Source organism: Mauremys reevesii, linkage group 27 (assembly GCF_016161935.1).
Source record: "Mauremys reevesii isolate NIE-2019 linkage group 27, ASM1616193v1, whole genome shotgun sequence".
Taxonomy (NCBI): Eukaryota; Metazoa; Chordata; order Testudines; family Geoemydidae; genus Mauremys; species Mauremys reevesii.
In genome coordinates, this window is record NC_052649.1 from 8833092 (window position 1) to 8853249 (window position 20158).

General features: G+C 45.8%; 1 protein-coding gene across 5 annotated transcripts; it reads right to left on the reverse strand.

Annotated features, from left to right (window-relative positions):
* Nucleotides 1-450: 450 nt before the first annotated feature.
* On the reverse strand, nucleotides 451-20145 carry RETREG3 (reticulophagy regulator family member 3). Of its 5 annotated transcripts, none has more exons than XM_039516877.1 (9): nucleotides 20069-20145; nucleotides 13785-13891; nucleotides 11610-11640; nucleotides 9493-9619; nucleotides 8669-8753; nucleotides 8094-8231; nucleotides 7465-7544; nucleotides 6732-6864; nucleotides 451-4755 (listed from the first exon to the last, which is right to left on the reverse strand). In XM_039516877.1, exons 1-9 carry the CDS (start codon nucleotides 20128-20130, stop codon nucleotides 4304-4306), a joined length of 1215 nt encoding a protein of 404 aa, XP_039372811.1. In that variant the 5' UTR covers nucleotides 20131-20145; the 3' UTR covers nucleotides 451-4303. The 5 variants fall into 5 exon arrangements, with proteins under 5 accessions (XP_039372811.1, XP_039372809.1, XP_039372814.1 ...); XM_039516875.1 differs by lacking the exon at nucleotides 20069-20145 and adding an exon at nucleotides 19746-19954; XM_039516880.1 differs by lacking the exon at nucleotides 20069-20145 and adding an exon at nucleotides 19883-19911.
* Between the last annotated feature and the right edge of the window lie 13 nt (nucleotides 20146-20158).

The window sequence follows — 20158 nt, forward strand, 5'->3', positions numbered from 1 at the left end:
CTGGTCTACAGAAAGTTTCTGTTAAGCAAATTTACACGTTTTCACAAGTTACTAAAGATCTTGGAAACTCCCAGAGAGCCATTCAAATTTAAAATCACAAGATTCCCCCCAACTTTCACATTGTTCACAAAACCAGGTGAACTCTGCTCCCAGTGTGGGCTACAAACCTGATTTGGCATTAGGTGGAGTTACAAATTTACACTTTTGGTGGGGACCACAGCACAGAGGTCCCTACATTTTAACCAACTAAGAAAAAGCAACCTGTTTCAAAGTAGCTCATTCATGTGGGGCACAGCATCTGTTAATGCTACTAGAACTTAACAGGCCCTGCTCCAAAAGAATGTTAAAAAGTTAACAGAGGCTATTTTCAAACATTTACTGCTGCAGAGGATTCTGCATTTCCATCCTTAGGAAGCAGCAGCACTTCAGTAGAATTTTTTTTTTTTTTGCGAGGCGGTGGGGGCGAGAGACTGGCCAGGTCAGGAGTATTCCAAAGATTTATACTTAAGCAGCCCTAGTATCACTTGTGCCACAGCTGAGAATAGACAACCCTGTTTGTTACAATGGGTTAGCTCTCCCTTTTTGCACTGCAGCAAAGAAAGCACTTTGACCTAGAGGTGCTCATCACCCATCCATAGTTATATATCATTTGGAGGGGTTCTGCCACAAAAGTCTGCAGAAGGTGTTGTTTTCTATCTGGCCCTACAAGAGAAAAGACAGGTAGACTGCCACTAGTAAAGACAAAATATCCTGGGACCAACACTGTTACAACACTGTATACTAGTAAAGACATAACTCATAAGAATTTTCAGAGATTTAAGTGGAGTACGGCATTCTTCTTCAGCCTTAAAAGCCATGGTGATGATTACACAATGGACAAGGAGGGCTGTAATGAGTATGGAAATATGGATCCAAAAATTCACAACATGGTGTGTAGGAAGCTTCGTTTTGGAGTCTGCACTGGTAAAAGCAGTGGAAATAGTCTGGGAAAACCTACACTGCTCATCATGGATTGGTTTATTTTCTCCTCCTTGACCGCCCCCATAAGAGGCTAGTAACTTTTAAATAGGAACGATGAAGTATGTAGAAGTAAAAAGTTACTTGCCCGGTGGCAGAGGCAGCCATCCGTAGGAGATCCATGCTCAGAACACCCGTGTCCTAGCTCTGCTCGTACCACAACACTCCCCTATAACGCCCAGCCTTTTTGGAGGGTTGGGGTCAAAGGAATGGCTGAAGAAACGAGTCTGTGACACAGGAAGTGTCATTAGTGCTTCAGGGAATAAACTGGGTGTTCACAGACTCTTAAATCGCTAGTAGATGCATCTGAAAATAGACTAATCATTAGCACTGAGCATTGTTTTTTCAGTTCTAGTTTTGATTATGCTGATTGCTTACAAATAGATGCAATTAAACAGGGATGTTTCAGAGACCACCACCACTCTACTTGTTTTACCCTGATTTGATACAATTAATCTATCCAGGTGTCTAATAAAGCCAACTGAGTTTAGAGGACTTCCTATGACTTGGGGAGCTGCAAATCTTGTTTTTAAGTACTTAGGGACACCAGAACTTCTGAACAGTTTTACAGCATGGTATTAACACCAATGTGGAGTGTAAAAGGCTGATTTCATACACGGTTGCTCTTCCTCACAGCAGAGAAGAGGAAACAGTAGGAAAAAGGCAAGATCTCACATAAGAGTTAAATACTTTTTCCGGGATTAAAAAAAGTCAACTTGTCACGTTGGTACCTGAAGTTTGAACCTCTGGTGCTGTAAGTTACTCATGCAATAGCTGCACAGTGAGAATCTATTTTCTTCAAACAACCTGCAAGACATTAAGACTTAATGACAAGGTTCATTTCAGTGTTTGCAAAGTGCTAACATAGGGCTTTTGTTTAATAAAACTACGGCATGCAAGTTTGCATCAGGGCTTTACTAAAGCTATGCATGCCTGGGCTCTTGCTGTGCTTGTTCCAGAACCTAGTACTTGACATTGTAAGAGGCAGCTCCTCTTCCCTATATCACAGGCCTCCCATCACCAGTTCGGAAACCTCTCAACCCCCAAAGTGAGACTGACAACCTGTCCAGCGTGACAGATTGAGATCTGCTCTCTACACCCATTCCATGCCCTTGGTGAAAGGCAGTTCCAGTAACATGGTAGTTTCCTGCAATATGCTCCTCTTACATTAAAGAATTATTCCCAGAAATTCCCTTACCAATAAGAATTAAAATTTCACTAGATCAGCTGAGGAGGACACCATCAGAGCCTTGTAGGTGAGCAGAATGACTATACTAAGTAGATTTTAGAATCTAGTCCCAGGTTAATGGTTTCAAACAATTTAAAGTGCTAGTTAGTGGCTCATTTAGTTATTGCTCTCAAGTGATATGGGGCAGATTCTAGTCTTTTGCGTGTGTTAATGTAGCCTGCAAGCCAAGAGAAATGGCCATTTACTGACATGAAAGCAGTAGGCAGTGACAGACTACTGAGAAGGCAGCCTACACAAAGCACTTTCTGTAGTCATATCCGTGGTACTGGACTAATCCCAGCCACACTGGATACCGCAGCACTGAGGCAGGAGTGTCGTCAGAGGCAGCAAGAAGCAGGTCTGATAGTAGGTAAAGGGCACAGATTCTTTTCGAAGCTCAGTGAACAAGATCTTTGTATTTTTAATGAGAATGTTAACACTGTACAATAGCCAAGTATATACAGTGTCCAAACTAACCCAATTAAGGATTTGGGGTTGGAGCTATTTCTATATTTTGTTTTCAATGCCAATTTAGGCCCGTGTCCATTTTGGTTATTATGGGGTGCCCTTGCTGCACCATAGCTAAGGTTGATTTTTATCCTACCAGGTTGATTTGATACTAATTATGGATAAAACATCCTTAGTTTTTTTCCTTATTCATAACCTAGAAAGGTCACCCAATTCCTGAATTTAAATTCAATACCAACACATGTCCATTTTATAGCTTAGATTTCTATATGGCCATGATTTCCAGACAGGTAGTCTACATTCAGCCTAACTTTGACTTAAAAATGCACAAATAAAATGAAAGCTAGAATTGAATTGAACAAGAGAATTTCCTTGAAGAGAGAAGCTGCTTGCTGCACAAGTGTAATCGGTATCAATTTCTATGGCTTAGAAAAGCATCGGGAAATTTAGGGACTGGATGGCTCAGGCCAGTCAGTTTACAGAGCCTCCCCTTCAGGTTGCTGGCTCAAGTCTAAAAGTGACCAAAATAGTCACCATCTCCCAGTTGTTTGGTGGCTTGTGTGACGCAAGCTGGTGGCCTAGTGGACAGGTGTCCTCCCTGCACAATACTGCCTCAGACTGGGCAATGTCACAGAGGCCAAGAACTAAATGGGCCATGGAGACTGAATCCTCTCCACCCCCCCTCAGGCAGTCCCTCCACAGCAGCTCAGGAGTTCCATGCCAGGGCAGGGTATGGAATGTAGTATTGCTGTTGCCCAGGTGGTAGCTGCTCTAGAGTAAAGTGGGAGAATTTAGTTCTGCAGAGTGTCAATCCAGCACTAAGCCCCTTCCTTTTAGAAAGGCAATGCAATAGCGGGTGCTGCACCGATGCTCCCCGAAGGACTGGGACCAGCACAGTAGAGGAGTTATTGCCATTATGACTTTTATAAACTAGCGTCACTGGAAAGCTTGAGTTTTGATGGGGAGCAATATGAATTATGTCATTACTTGTGAGGAAACTGCTTTTGCCATTAGATTGTTTTTTCTACCCAAGACAGCTGGATACTGCTGAGGGAAGAGGGAGAAATGTCAGTTGTTTTTAAGCGTGACTTAGGAGTAGGGAATTTTTTTTTTTTTTAAAGTGAAAATAGCATAATCCAGGTTTCTAAGAGGAAACCAGTCCTGTTCACCTTCTGCTGAGTGTCTGCTGCAAGAGACTGGGCTGGTGCAAGAACATTCCTAACTGAGATTGAAGTCTGTCTGCCAAGGGGCACTAGAGCTGCAGACACACTCAGCAGTTATCGTTTCAAGTGAGCAGGTTTGGTTTAGGGCAAGGAGCATCACAGTAGACAATGCAGAGTGATGTGTGGGTGCTACTGGGGCTATCGCATCAAAAGCCTCTGCCCTGTGAATGACCAAAGCGTGGTTTATTTTGAAATCCAAGCTAGCCCTACCAATTCACATCACAGTGATGTACCCAGCCAGGATTGGTTGCCGTACTACTTGTACCCACAGGAGACAAATTTAGATTACTGTACAACGCTTTTTCTTCTGAAGATTCCCCTCTGCTACTCATGACAGAAAAATCAGAAGGAAAGGAAGTGTGATTGCTTACTGGCCGCGGGAGCCAGCTGGATCCAGCTGGATCAGCTCTGACTGATCCAACAGTTCAAAGTCATCCCCTTCTGCATCAGTGTCCAAGTCAGAGCTGGAGGTTCTAAGATAGGTTTTTGTGCCTCTCTGCAGATTGTCACTGCATACAGGGCCTGGCTGAGAGGCTCCTGACAAGGCTAATTGTATCATGCCTCTGGTGACAAATCCAGCTAAGTTATTTGTAAGATTGTGCGCAGAGGGCAGTGCCCCTAGTAGGAGCGCAGGGACAGCTTCTTCTTGGTTATACGGGTGACGCAGATCTTCCATGCCCTGCGAGCGGTAAGCAAGGCTGGGAATCCCAATGCTGGTGTCATCTTCATCATCTATTCCAGTCACCTCTGGATTTATGGAAGGGAAGTCAGGGAGATCCCTGGCAAAAGATTCTTCAGGGTCACTGTGACCATCAAGATCTAGAAGGGAAAAAGAAACAGCTGTAAGCTTAGAGCACGGACTATCCTAACCCATCAGGCGAGTGCCACAGACAGTGTCATACGGATCCCCTGCAGAGTTCAGCCATCTTTGATGGAAGAAACCATTGTCCTGGCCCCCAACACACCACCCGCTTGCCTCCTCTGACCAAGCTACACTTAGTGTCACTTTCCTTTGGCAGGCACAACAGAGGAAAGTTGCTTTCTTATCCAAGAGAGTGAGGATACTGCAGGGGACAGCTATTGCGGAGAGAACGCATGTCCTCCCAGGCTTCTTTCACCGTCAGCCAGCAGAGGGTGCTCAGATGTTGAACCCTCTGAGATTAAGGGCTCAACTATAAGAGTATATTGCACTGGTTTTACTATAGGTTAGTGGTTCCCAAACTTTAACAACCTGTGAACCCCTTTCACTAAAATGTCATGTCTCGCGAACCCCCTCCTAAAAATGACTATTCCCAGGGATTTTCTCCTTTACCTGAGTATAAATTATCAAAGCAGTGAGCTTGGAAATATGAAATTTGTTTTTATGACATGCTTATTATACACTATTATTATTTATCATTACAGTATTTTTATTACATTATGAAAACGGCAACACTCTTTCATAGCTTGTATCACTTTGAATAAGCCTGTTATAAGACAAGGCTCCTATGTTTCATCAAGCAGTATCAGATGTGAAACAGCAGGAAGGTATTTAAGAAGCCAACTCAAGTTCCTCCTACACAAGCATTCAGGTCTTGAGCAGTCCAGGCAAACAACGCACGTTACAACAAAGCTTAAACTTGTTCTTCATAATAATTTAAAAAACAATACTAGCTGCCTGTTTAATTTTAAAAACAGCAAAAATTATCCAACTCCCTTTCCATTTCTTATGAGTCTTGAAGTTTAAATCTCCTCAGTGAGATAGAGATGTTTGCTTTGATCTGCTTAGCTCTTGGAAGTCCAGGGGCTCTGGTCTACTGGCCCCATAACAGGGTCCCTAGAAACAGCTCAGTCTGCCATTAGGGAATTTTTCCAGCCCCAAGAACCCCCTGTAACATTTTGTGAACCCCCAGGGGTTCACGAACCCCAGTTTCGGAACCACTGCTATAGGTGTTGCATTTTGAACTGATTTAACTAAACTGGTACAAACCCCTGTGTGGACACTCATCTTGGTTTAAACCAGGCTTACTTCAGTTTCTCTCAAGTTAATTAGGAACTGATAAAGGTAAACCAGAATAAGCATCTACCCAGGAATTTGCATGGGTTTAACTGCCTTAGTTTAAAAGGACACCTTTAGTTAAACCAGTGCTACATTTCTATATTGAAAAGGCTTAGATCAGGGGTTCTCAAACTGGAGGTCGGGACCCCTCAGGGGGTCGCGAGCTGTCAGCCTCCATCCCAAACCCCGCTTTGCCTCCAGCATTTATAATGGTGTTAAATATATAAAAATGTGTTTTTAAATTTATAAGGGGGGGTCGCACTCAGAGGCTTGCTCTGTGAAAGGGGTCACAGTACAAAAGTTTGAGAACCACTGGCTTAGATCATCTGTGTGCTGCCCTGGCAGACACTTTCTAGTCAGACCATCTTGCAGAAGGCCTGGTCTGATGGCTCACATTCCCTCTTCGGGTAGCTGTAAACAGAATATGAATATTCCTTAACGCAGAGAATTAGCTGCCTCCATTCACTAATGGTGTGAATAGGAAACATGCTAATGCGGTCACTTTGTACCAGCATCAGGTTATGCTGCTCTTCCCAAGCACTCTGTGCCATATCTAGGCACCGTACGTGGAAACTGGATCTATTCAGACAGGACAGTGAGCTCGTCATCCTGTGGCAGGTAGCAGGTGAACATTATACACCAGAGTTCAATTCTCAGGGAATACATCTGGTCTATTGTCCTCATTTCAGAGTGGTGCATGCTGAGGAGGGAAGAGTAGAGTCCCTTTGCCTTTAGGAGGCTGTTTCTTCTCTCTCACCTTCAGATCCCTCAGTCAGTGGAGTTTGTCCCCTTGACAGATTAAACGTCCCATTCTCAGTGTAGGAAACTTCAGCATCTGAATGCTCAGAGTCGGAGATAGTCAATTCCTTAGCAACTACAGAATCATCCAGCTTTGAAGCAGAGAAGAAAACACAGTTAGAAGAACATCAGCACTACTGGCTAAGATTGTTTCTGTGCTCCAAGCTAGAAAGATTCTGATGACCCAGCATGACAGGCTCCCACGTGAGACTTGCTTGCTGCTTTGCTACCCCTAGGTGGGTGAAGGAGGGATATTAGTCCCTATGGTGTTGGAAGAGGAAGGGGTGTGGGGTGCTGGCTCCACAATACTCTGATGGCCAATTCAGGTGCAACATCTGGCTTTGGACAGGATTCATAGCAGGGGTGTGGAAAAGGTAACAGATGTACCTTTGGGAGCTGGGTCCTTCAGACTGAAGGTCTGGAAAGTTCAAGCTTTTAAGATACACAGATAAGACGTGGATTTAATTAAGTGGGCTGGGAGCACTGCAGCCAGACTAAGGCTGGACAGTGTATGAAAGCCTGCAGCCAGACTCTGCCCAGATATTCCTCTCCACCTGATACCCTATGTTTGGGGCCAGAGAGCATTCCAAGGCTGCAGTTTTATCACAAACCTGATTCAGACACCACAAAAGCCATCAATGCACTGGAGGCTTTCTTGCTTGATTTTGAAATTTGCAGAGATGCCTGGTTACCTTGGGACAGAACGCAGCAAGTTCTTCTTCACTGTCAGTCCCAGCATCAGCAGGCTCCTGGTTCAGCGCTTGCTGGCGCACTGCCATGAGTCAAAGCAGAAATCTCCCATTATTGCCAGGGCAGACAAGGCAACATTTAAGCATAACATTAGGCACAGCAGAAAGTCACTTCAAATGTAGACCAAAGGGTGTCAATCCATCACAGATCAAAAAGCTGTTGTGTTAAACGGGGGCTCTCTAGTTCTGGTTTGGGCTGTTGCGGATCTAGTGCCAAATGGAAGATGCTCAGCAGCAACCTCACATTGGAGAGAGATGCTACAGGCAAAAATCAGCTTTCAACAAGCAGCACTTAGTGCCCTTGTGTTCCCATAGCTGAGAAAGGGGGAAAGGCTGGGAGCCATTGGGAATTTGTAGAAAGCTCTCATCTGAAGCAGGGACCCAGTGTAGTGGCACAGCTTCATCTCTGTGGAGGGGCTGCGAATATTTGACCAGAGGACTCGACATGAATGCTGTACTACACATGCGGTTGCTGTCACGCCCCATGATTGGAGGTTCATATCAGCAACTGTTTGTAGATTTCAAGGGGCGGCTGTTTGTCTGGCTAGTTTCAGACACTCTTGGAGTCTTACATTGCTTCACTCGTTGCTTTGACATCATGTAGCCTCGAACACTGAAATCCAGCCGCTGCAGGGCTGGCTCCAGCTTCATGTACATGCGCTGCCCCAGCCTGTGGTACACTGCGAGAGGCCATAGCAGGATGAAGAGCACTGAGGTAAATGGGGAAGCTGGTTAGAAACCTGCCTGTGCTACTTAACAGATCTGTCAATCAAGTGTTTTGGGATGCAGTACAAAGATACAAGACTCAGTTTTGCTGTGCTGTATGCACACAATCCAGTGCATCAGAAGCTAGGCAGAGAGCAGTGCAGATCTGTGCCAACTGACTAGAACTAAGATAGCAACCAACACACTAGAGCACTTCGTCCATGTATCTGCCTAGACTGACATGCACATAGAGCCTGTTTGGGGCTAGCTGGCCAATCTGTCCCAACACTTTAACATTCTAGCACAAGAGCAACGTCATTTTATATTATATTTGTCAGAATTTTAGCCCTTCATATCAGCTGCACCTTTGAGTCTACGTTAGCGATACTGCATCAGCCCTCTGTATACACCACCTTGTTTGACTGAGGAATATTGTACTTACGCATAAGGTACGAGAGCAAGAGTCCAGGAATGTATCGGCCCAGAACAGCCAAGAATGTAAAGACTCCACACACTAAAAGGCAAAACTGGAGGCATAGGAGAAAGCATGAGTTTCCATAGCATTAAAATAACCAAATCAGGTGATTTCAGCTGGTGTAACTGGATTGTTTTCTAGAGAGTTCCAGCCAAGAAACAACAGCTCAAATATCAGCAACACTGTTTGGATACTCCGGTCTTCTTAGGCGATCCTATTTCATCAGGATAGGTACCAAAACAGTCTCATTTTCAGAGTTTTTGTCTATCATCCCAAGACACCATGGCAATTTAAAGAGAACTTAAGTTACTGCTCACTGCTATAGACAGGGTAGGATTCTACAATGTCTGTGCTGACAAGCAGATGTAAGGTTGTGGGAGACGGTCCCCTCCAAAGGCGGGAGTAGGGGCATGTTTCATGAGGCTGCGATCACAGTAATAAGCATCTAAGTATTCAGCCTCCTCATACTACCCATACAATCGCAGTTGTCACTAGGCTAACACTGGTTCTATAGGACTCGAGGGGAAAAAGAGCTTCTAACAAGCAAAGTTGCCACCTCCCTGCCCTGCTCACTCCTACGTTCGATCCCTTCCCACCTCCTTGCCCCGCTTACTTGTACACTCAATCCCTTCCCACCTCTCTTTTTCAAAGTGGGAGCTCTTCAGGGGCAGGGACCATCTTATGTTTGGAATACTTACCCATTCTGGATGCTCCTGCAATACACAGAGTGGCTGTCTGCATCAAAGATTAGATGCAGAGTGTTTAGTTTGCCCAAGCAAGTGTGGTCTTACCTTGCCCGGATTTTGCCTTTTGAAAACGAAGAGATTCCTTAAGAAGGTGACCCCAGTAACCCATCCATCAGCTAAATGGTGACACAGCTCCGGCACACTCAGCAACTGAGGGTGAACATAGCCCCAGCTACAGAGAAGGCAGAATAATTAGTGAGCATGTGTCTACTGAGCCACATGGTGTTACTAAACTGACCTTAATATAGGGCACTCTTCACCTCAGAAGCATTGTTTCAAGACCACTTCCTCCCCCCTCCACCAGCTGCCCAAAGTCTGGAAGACCAGATCTAGTACTTGGAAAAACCAAATAGCTAGACCCATATGCCATTAAATATGCATCCCATTTTTCTTTAAATTTACAGACAGCTAATAAATTAGCTGAGTACTGCAATTAGAATGCAAGAACTTGCAAGTTGTTGGACATCAAAGGCAGCTGGCAGGTCCCACGTTCTGCAAACTCCCATAGCAATCACGTGCATCCGATTAGAGCACACAAGGATTTTGGGGATCACTAACACAGTTTAGAATGAGCTGCAGTGAAATGAAGGAAAGCCCTGCTTGAAGTTTCATCTTCTAGTTCAGCTACAGCTGAGGCAGGGGGATTTAGCCAGTACAGTAGAGTTATTTCTTGCTGTTTACACCTCCCCACTCCCTGTAAGAATTCAGTGCCAAGTTTCCAAGGAGCCCTGTGACCTGGTTGGTGGAAATTTGTTGTCACTTAACCTTAGGTCACACATGGTATCTGTGCCTTTGTAAGAGCGCTTCCTCCTGTGCCAGGTCACTTGCAAGAGAGACGTGCTTTTCTGACACTTGATTAGGCGGTTTTCTAACATTTGAGGAGTTTTAAAATGTAACTTTTGAAAGATTGATTTAGCTATTTAGTGCACGTGAACAACAGAGCAGACAAAAAAAGCTAACAGACTATTAGGAACCATTAGCAAAGGGATAGATAAGAAGACAGAAAATATAATGCCGCTATATAAACCCATAGTACACCCACATCTGGAATACTGTGTGCAGTTTTGGTCGTCCCATCTTAAAAAAAGGCATTAGAATTGGAAAAGGTACAGAAAAGGGCAACAAAAATGATTAGGGGTGTAGAACAGCTTCCACATGAGGAGAGATTTAAAAGATGAATAGTTTAGCTTAGAAAAGAGATGACTAAGGGGAGATACGAGAGGCCTATAAAATCATGAACGGTGTGGAGAAAGTGAAAAAGGAAATGTTATTTACCCCTTCATATTACACCAGAACCAGGGGTCACCCAATGAAATTAATAGGCAGCATGTTTAAAATGAACAAAAATGAAGTATTTCTTTGCACAGTCAACCTGTGGAACTCATTGCCAGGGGATGTTGTGAAGGCCAAAAGTACAACTGGGTTAAAAAAAAGAACTGGATAAGTTCATGAAGGATAGATTCATCAGTGGCTATTAGGCAAGACAGCCAGGGACAGAATCCATGCTGTGGGTGTCCCTAAACCCTGACTGCCAGAAGCTGGGACTAGACTGCACGGGATTGACAGATTGTTTATCCCCTCTGAGACATCAGGCATTGGCCACTGTTGGAAGGCAGGATACTGGGCTAGACAGACCATTGGTCTGACCATTCCTATGTAAGCTGTGCCTGGAGAGAGGAAAGAACTGATATGGAGGACGAAATCCCAAGAGAGTTCTAGTTTTGTTGTTAATGCTGCACTCAGGGTCTCACTAACTACCAGGGAAGCCTGCAGTGCATCCAGCTCTGGTCAGAGAAGTTTGACAAATTTCTCTTGTTTCAAGGATGGTTATTCTGTCACTTGCAAGGAAGCTCTCAATACACTTTAAAGGCACCACAAAACTTTTTTTTAACATAGTGGGGTTTTTACAAAGATGACATGAACATTATCCCCATTTTACACAAGAGGCTGTGGGGGCAGGGAGAGATTCAGTGACTGGCCCAAGGTCACAACAAAAGCTTGTGGCAGAGGCAGAAGAGAACCCGCACTCGATGCTTCCTCTGAAACTGAGCAGATATGACAAGCATGTGCAAAAATGAGTAAATTCTGTCATCGTAACAAAGTACCAACACAGCAGCAAACAAAACAAAACAAAAAAAAGGGATTTAATTAGTGTTCCATACCTCTCATTGTCCGATTCGTCAGATCTTGCCACTGAAATATTAAGAACAGACACTGAATTAGTTGCAAGGAATTTTTGCTGTAAGAATGTTTAGCTAATGGGAGTTTAACTAAAACTTGTATGAGGTTGAGAAACAACCAGTGTGATTGATAAAGGTAATTAACCAAAAATCTGTTGCTCTGCATCATATTCTCATAGGACAGCCTGAAACAGTCCTCCTCTCTGTGTCACAACAGGTACCATTAGAGAGGGTGAGTGGATGGCTATTCTGTTCTGCAAATCACTAATAGCTCATTTTAGTCTTAACCAAAAGCAAGAACTACCAGTCCTGTTTCAACATACAACCTACACACCTGTTACTGAACTGGGTGTGCTGAGGGATGGACAATTTGCTCATAATTTGGAGACATCCAGGAAAGCCTTACTTCCTGGACTGGGGCTGATAAGTGACCCAGGGACAAGTTAGCTTAGAGAACTGGCACAGCTCAGGGCTACTGCGGGACTTGAATATACAACCCTCAAGATAAGTAGAAACAATTAGCCTGCCTACCTTCCAAGAAAGGTGATGCCAGGAATCACTGCCAGCTTCTATGCCTCAGCTTGTGTTGTCTCTTGGAAGACAATATTAATGCTTACTACCTAACTTCGACTAGCTAGCCAGGGAGTTACCCCTTGGGAGCCTGCAGATCTCACACCGATCTGTTTTTAGATGGTGAATGGGCTGTGCATCAAATCTTATCCCGTGTTCAAGGCCAGGATGGCGGAGTTCTGCGTTAGAGCTGGTGATTTACTAAACACTTTGGTATTCAAGTAACTGACAGTTCTTGAAGATTCCACCCCTCTCAGAATCTCCATAATGAGGCTGGGCCTCTGACCACCACCATTTATTACCTTACAAACACTCTGAAAACAATTTCCAGTGTGTTCAAGTGAGAAAACTAATTCAGTCCTATCCTGCAAGCTCTGATTTCTTACACTGGAAGCTCGTTGGGGCAGACTTGTGTCTTCTGTGCAGTCAATCCATTGTGGGCACTACTGGAATATCGAAGTGTGTCACTGACTGGCTCCTCACAAGCTAGCCACTGGGAGGTGCCAAGCTGAGGGGGGTCTGTGCTAAGCCCCGCCCCTCTGCTATAGGCACCTGCTTCTGCTTGGGATTCAAACCCGCTCTTGGCATTAGGCACCTTGTGCAAGGAGAGGAAGAGGAGAAGGACGACGACCCCCCTCAGAACTCTTAGCCAAGTGGTTAGGGCCTTCCAACTGGGGGTCTCCACACCCCCGATGAGTCCCCCCTCCACCTCAGGGGGGAAGGGATTTGAACTAAGAGCCATAAACACTGGGCTACAGGACACTCTGATGTGGGGCTACCTCACTGTGCAAAAGTCATTTAAAAAAGTCACTGGGCCAGAGAGCAACAAAACTGCCCACACAAGCCCACAGGCCTGAGAATGACTTGCAGCCTAGCGGGCCGAGCACTCATCCAGGGCGTGGGAGGCCCAGGATCCAGTCGTCCTGTTCCAACAACTTTTTACATTATTTATTCACTGGGAGAGGGAGAGAGCGTTCATCTCCCATCAGGATCGCACAGCCCACAGATTAGAGCACTCACCTGAGAGGTAGCAGATCCCTGTTCAAATTCTCTCTCCCAGAGGTGGAGGGGGGACTTGAACCAAGGGTTCTCCCACATCCCAGGTGAGCAGCCTAACCACTGGGCTAGAAGTTATGAGGGAAGCCCCCCACCAGCTGCTCATATTCGTGGCCTACTCTGAGGTAGTTTAATGGATCAGGCTCTACAGGCAAGCTAGACAGAGGGCAGGTCTCCTTTCCCCAGTTCGGGCATTGCACTGGGGCTGAGGCGTTTATATGCCAGCATGGGACTGCAGCGCACATGCTCAGGGGCAAAAACATGGTCACCTAGCGAACTTTTACTGCAAAAGCTTAGGCGCCAAGCGAGTTTAGGCACATGCAGGGTTTGGCAGCAGCTCTGCGGGGGTTTTGCAAATCCCTGTGGGGCCTGGATCTGGGATTTACCCACATAAGTCCTTTTGTGAATCTAGCCCCTTGTGACTCTGTCCGAGACATATTTAAAGCCAAATGGTGAAGAGAAAGAGCGCATGGTGGGAAGTTGAGAAACAGGTGTCACTTTCAGGGGCCAGCTCTGACCAATGCACCTTACCTTTAATTTCAGGCCAGATTTTATTCTTCCATTGATCTAAACAAACTATTATTATCAGGCCAAACGCAACCAAGAACACCAGCCGAAGGGATGTCAGTGCCAAAAAACTGCAAGAAAGAAGCAGAGAGAATCAGCAGTGAGCATGTGCGTCTGCTTCTACTGTTGTACCAGGCCTCTCAGATGAGCACCTCTAGTTAAATGCACTGACCAACTGGGTTGGGTGAAATAAGAAAATAGCTCATTTGGTCTCTGGGGGCAGCAGACATCTTGAATCAAAACTGGTATCAGATCCATGGAATTGGATATTCCTGTTACTCGGATGTTCGGCGCTTATCCCAATTTATTTCTAAAATAATTTTATATTTACTTTAAAGACACCAGTTTTCTCTTACTCTCTTGAATGACCAGGGTACAGCAACTAACAACTGCAGCAAGGCAGTATGAGAAGAGTGATGTTTGCACCACTATAGTTAGTCTGTCGGCATTTCCACAAGCCACGCTGACATTAAAGATGCCTGGCTTTGTGCACTATTCAGGATCTGGCAGATGCCTCCAATTCCGAGTCAAAGTGGTTTTTGAATTAATCAGGAACTGGGAGATGCAAAATAACTTTATTCATAAGTGTTCTTTGTCTTGTATCCATTACACCTCGGACTAACCAGCCAGCCTGGAAAAAAAGAGTTATATGATGGAGGAAGAGAGGACAAACCAGTCCTCCACTCAGGTAGCCTGGGCAGAAGGAGTGGTTGTTTTTACACCAAGTTGCCTCTAGAACCCTAAAGAAACGTTTCATGTTTGCTCAGGGTTTCTGTGCCACACGGCCTCGGTTTATAGCTAGTCTGATGGAAGCCATCAGTGGTCCCAAGGCACAAACTGTCACCTTCCTCCTCACTTTCCAGTTTAAAACGTAGTTCGTTTTGAGAACTGAGGTTTTCTGCCTGCAGACTGGTCCCTCCCTACCAGTCTCCTACTCCCTACACAGAATCCTGAACTTAATGGTGCTCATCTGGAATTGTCAGCTGCTAAAAAGACTCTAAAAAAGTAATTAACAGTTTGACACCAGTACCCCTAATTCCCATCCTCAGCTGCTGAAATAGCTCACAGACTCAGTGTCTGTCCAGTCCTCAGCTTCCCCTCAGGCTATTACCTAAATCAGTCAATGGTAAGACTAGCTGATTTTGTAGGGATTATTGCTTAGTTATGACAATAGTAAGGTTCAGTACCAAAGCTCTCATCTATTTTGAATCACAGTCATCTGGACTGTTCCGGACACATGTTCGTCTAGCATAAAGCATCAGCTGGTAGGGCCAAGCAAGCGACAGGTCCCATGGAGGGAATTCACAGGGCAAAGATCAGACAAAAAACAAGTTACATTTAGCATTAAAAAGTTTGTTGTGGATTGATTAAGGACAGAAAACTGATGGAATCAAAAGTGCTGTGTAGCTCATCTCCATATGGCTATTTTCCTACTTGTGCTCAAATAGCATGGCCAGACCATGGTACAATGCCAGTTAGAGTTTAAAATCCATACCAAAACAAGCAGACATTCCAGTAGCTTAAGAGACTAAAGAATTAAACCCTCTACAAATTCAAAAAGGGTTAAAAAGACTGGGACTGTTCATCTTAGAAAAGTGACAACTAAGGAGAAGGATATGACAGAGGTCTATAAAATCATGAATAGCATGGAGAAAGTGAATCAAGAAGTCTTATTTACCCCTTCCCATAATTCAAGGACCAGGGGGTCACCCAATGAAATGAACAGGCAGCAGGTTTAAAAAACAAACATAAGGAAGTACTTCTGCACAAAACACACAATCAGTCTTTGGATCTCATTGCCAGGGGATGTTGTGAAGGCCAGAAGTATAACTGTGTTGAAAAAAAGAATTAGATAAGTTTGTGGAGGATAGTCCATCAAGCCAGGGATGCAACCAGATGCTCTGTGTCCCCCTAAACCGCTGACTTCCAGCAGCTGGGAATGCATGACAGAATCATAGAATTATAGAATTCGAGATCAGAAGGGACCATTATGATCATCTAGTCTGACCTCCTGCAAGATGCAGGCCACATAAGCCAATCCACCCACTCCTTAAGCAAGCGACCCCTGCCCCATGCTTCGGAGGAAGGCGAAAAACCTCCAGGGCCACTGCCAATCTACCCTGGAGGAAAATTCCTTCCCAACCCCAAATACGGCGGTCAGCTGAACCCTGAGCATGCGGGCAAGACTCTCCAGCCAGACCCTCTGGAAAAAGGCTAACAATATCCTATCATTGACCCATTGTACTAATTACCAGTGTGGCACTTAATTGACCTATTGACTACGCCCGTTATCCTATCATACCATCTCCTCCATAAACTTATCTAGCTTAATCTTAAAGTCATGGAGGTCCTTCGCCCCCACTGTTTCCTTCGGTAGGCTGTTCCAGAATTGCACTCCTCTGATGGTTAGAAACCTTCGTCTAATTTCAAGCCTAAATTTCCTGACTGACAATTTATATCCGTTTGTCCTCATGTCCACATTAGCACTGAGCTGAAATAATTCCTCTCCTTCCCTGGTGTTTATCCCTCTGATATATTTAAAGAGTGCAAAGATTAGCTAAATGCCTAGAAGAATCAGACTGGAACATGACCAAAACTACAGCAACAGGCCATAGATATGACATCCTATGCCAAACATCAGCATGCAGGGTGTTTTTATTTTTGTAAGAAAACACACAAAGCATCAATTATAGCCTAGCAATCATTAGCTAAGTGGGTCTAGGCAGTCATCTGATTAGGAGCACATGCTAACAGTTTATCCCTTTCCCAAATGGTGGTTTAAATCTGGAGATTATTTGTTGAAAACTCAGAGAAACAGATACTGCATAGAAGAGGTAATTTCACAGAAGCCTTCCTACCAGGGCCGGGTATTAGACAAACCCCACACTTAAGTGCTGTCAAAGCAAGAGCATATGACCCTTCATGACCCTTCATAACCGTAAGCGGCTGATTGTCCAATGAAAGCAGTTCCTCCTGACAGTCGCAGCGTATACTGATTCCCCTCGCTAAGGTCACTTCACAATTCCCTCTTGGAGGCAATGCAGATGGAAATCGCAATGGAAGAGTCAAACCAAACTAATGAGGCATTTGGATGCCACTGAGAAGCACAGGGCATGAAGCTATGAAGATAATTGCCTGCAGCTTAAATATCAGGGATCATTTAAACTCCCTTGACATGGCCATGTTTGCTGTACAAACACCATAACAAGAGCGTGTCCAAGAACTCCAGCGGAGTTATGGTTACATATGGAGACAACTTATCTTTTAGGCATTTTTATATTAGAACTTTAAACCAGGGGGTCTCAAACTGGGAGTCAGGACCCCTCAGGGGATTGCAAGGTTATTACATGGGGGGTTGTGAGCTGTCAGCCTCCACCCCCAAGCCCCACTTTGCCTCCAGCATTTATAATAGTGTTAAATACATTAGAAAGTGCTGTTAATGTATGGGGGTTCACACTCAGAGGCTTGCTGTGTGAAAAGGGGTCACCAGTACAAGCAGAACCCCTGCTTTAAACAAACATGAAGCTCAGTAGCCTCTTCGCAAGACATGCATTGGGAATTACTTCCCCATTACCCTCCCAACCATCCTGTCCACTACAATGTGCTACAGCTAATCCTGCCACTGCAGCTGCTACTTGCTTTGTCCATGTCAGTGTTCGGAGAACGACAATGGTACCGCCAGGCAGTGGCAACTTTGAATAATTACTTTGTCTCACTACTTCCTTCTCTGCCATACAGATGACTCCCAGTTAGTCCTTTGTGGGGCCCCCGGAGCCAGATATTGAGACTGAATTTATGAGACCACTGCAATAACCAGTCAATATAGAAGCAAGTTAATAGATTTCAAGTTAATTTGGGCAACAGTCCCCAATTTTGAACAGTCACACACTGACTCAGAAAACAAGTTACTACCCAGTACGGTCAGAGTGATAACTGGGTAAAGGATTGTACAATAAAACCTTCTGAATGTGTTTTTATGTGCTCATCCTCCTGCTACCATCACTGTAGAACTGGAGTTCAAACAGCATTGCTTTTGTAACACTGCCTGGAGATTAAACAGACTCTGAAAACTGCCAGATGAGACAGCCTTCTGATTAACAAACTAAACATCTGGAAGCCCAAGCTGATCATCAGGAAACCCTGCTATACATTTCCTACTTTTTGTGAATGTTATTTCACAGTAAAAAGCAACAGAGTCCTGTGGCACCTTAAAGACTAACAGATGTATTGGAGCATGAGCTTTCATGGGTGAATACCCACTTTGTCAGACGCATGCTTATAATACATCTGTTAGTCTTTAAAGTGCCACAGGACTCTTTGTTGCTTTTTACAGATCCAGACTAACACGGCTCCCCCTCTGATTATTTCACAGTGGAGACCTTGACCCGAACATTATGTGCTAGAAAGGGTTCCCAACGTCAGCCACTTTGAATCTTCCCTCTTCCTAATCGTGTGACTTTGGCCAGTCAGAGCCCACTCAAGAGTTCCAGGCACCTCAGGAATGGGACCCCCATCGACAATACTCACACTTACACTGCTGCATTTTACTGCTTTTAGTCTAACTTGAGAATTGTTTCTTACATGAAATTGCCAGCTGGCCAAGGCTTTGCCATGAGAACACAGCTAGATGGATTTTGCTTGACTTCACCTATTGAGATAAAGTAACACAATCTCCCATTTCTTTGTTATTTAGAAGATGTAGGGTCAGACCCAGTGGCCTAAGTTGTACTCCATTTCCCCAGGAAGGGCTGGTTCCCCACAACCCCTATGCTCAGCCCCTGGAGGGAGGATCTACACCTGTAATTACCCAGACAGCAATCCTCTTTGGTTAACTTATTAGCATTGGCTCAGGCTCCCTTTGGACCTCATCATTCTCTCACCATCAGAAGGTTGGTGACTGATGTAGGATGTGGAAAATCCCCAGGGAGGTGAGGGGAAGGAGCAAGAGAACAGTGCTACAACCATCACAAAAGCTTTTTCTTTTGTTTCAAGTCAGCCCCCTCCCCAGCTGCATGAGGCTGTTGGAAGCCCATGGCCAGAGCTATGAAAACATAAGACACTTGAACATCCATTCTTGGCACAGGGCCCTGTTAAGGAAGTAGTTCCATAGAGCCACAGACTACCAGAAACATACACCACTGACCCAAACTAATCACACACTCCTCTTTATTAGAGCAGCTCAAAGTCTCCTATTTCTCTCCAGGAGGAAGACAATGCACTTGCTTCTTTGTAGGAGAAGAGGAAATGGCTACTTACTTGAACTAGCCAGCACAACTGCCAAAGACTCTAGAACTTCACAACCTGTTTACTCATTTCATGAGAATCCGCTCGATGCCACAGACCCCTTGACGCTAATCACACAAACATTAAACTAGGTTTAGTTCAGACTTGAGTAGAAACCAGTAATTACTGTCAGAAAACTGTATGTACAGGACATTAATGTCCTAGACCTAGTCAGTCCCTAAAACTACTCCCATTGGGAATGGATCCTACCTACAAACCCCTCAGATAATAATAAGTCTTCCATGCGAAGTTGTGCGTTGGTTTTCCACCGACATTTAGCACGTCCACAGGTGCTATGCTCAGAATCACCCGTAGGACACACACCTGAAACGTGGCACAAGTAGTTCCTGCGGCAACATTGCAAAACATCAAAACCCAAGCCCCAAACGGGATCCAGGGCAGGCACCGGCCACCAGCCAGCACACAGCAAGCCCGGCCCGGCGGACAGCCAGGCCCGCTTGGTTCACAGGCGCACGTCAGCCTCCGGCAGGCTCGCCAGAGCTCAGCCCCCGCGAGCCTCGCTCTCCGAACTGCGGCCCCGGAGGCACCTCCCCGGCCCCCGGCTAAGGGCGATGGGGCTCCCGGGCCCAGCCGGGAGATGGAGGCGCGGCCCGCCCGCGCCCCCCGCCCGCTCGCTCTCACCAGAAGGCGCCGTGCGCGCCCGCCCAGCCCAGCGCGCTGCGGCCCGGCCGCTCCCAGACCAGCGCCGCCTGCAGCGCGCTCAGCAGCGGCTCGTAGGGCCCGAGCCGGGCCCGCAGCGCGGCGCTCAGCGCTCGCACCCGCTGCTCCCGCTCGCCGGGGCCGCCCGCCCGGCTCCCTCCGGCCGCGGCCTCCATCGCTTCCCCGTCAGGGGGTCAACATCCGCTCCGCGCCGGGACGTCACAGGCGGGCCGGGTCAGCCCTGCGCCGTCGCGGGGTTACCAACCGCCACCCCCGCGCGCCGCGATCGGCATGGCGGAACGCACTGGGGAGATGCACGGCGCAGCCATCTTGCTATACGGAAAGGCGGTGTCTTCCTACTGCGCATGCGCACTCTAGCGGGTGGGGTTTTTTTT

Excerpts from the sequence above, each read along its gene's own strand:
- RETREG3 (XM_039516875.1), bottom strand. The coding sequence starts at position 19,939 with ATGGAGGCCGCGGCCGGAGGGAGCCGGGCGGGCGGCCCCGGCGAGCGG. Across the intron at positions 11,641-13,784 it reads AATCTGGCCTGAAATTAAAG|TGGCAAGATCTGACGAATCG; the intron begins GTAAGGTGCATT and ends TTAATATTTCAG. Across the intron at positions 8,754-9,492 it reads AAAGGCAAAATCCGGGCAAG|TTTTGCCTTTTAGTGTGTGG; the intron begins GTAAGACCACAC and ends CTATGCCTCCAG.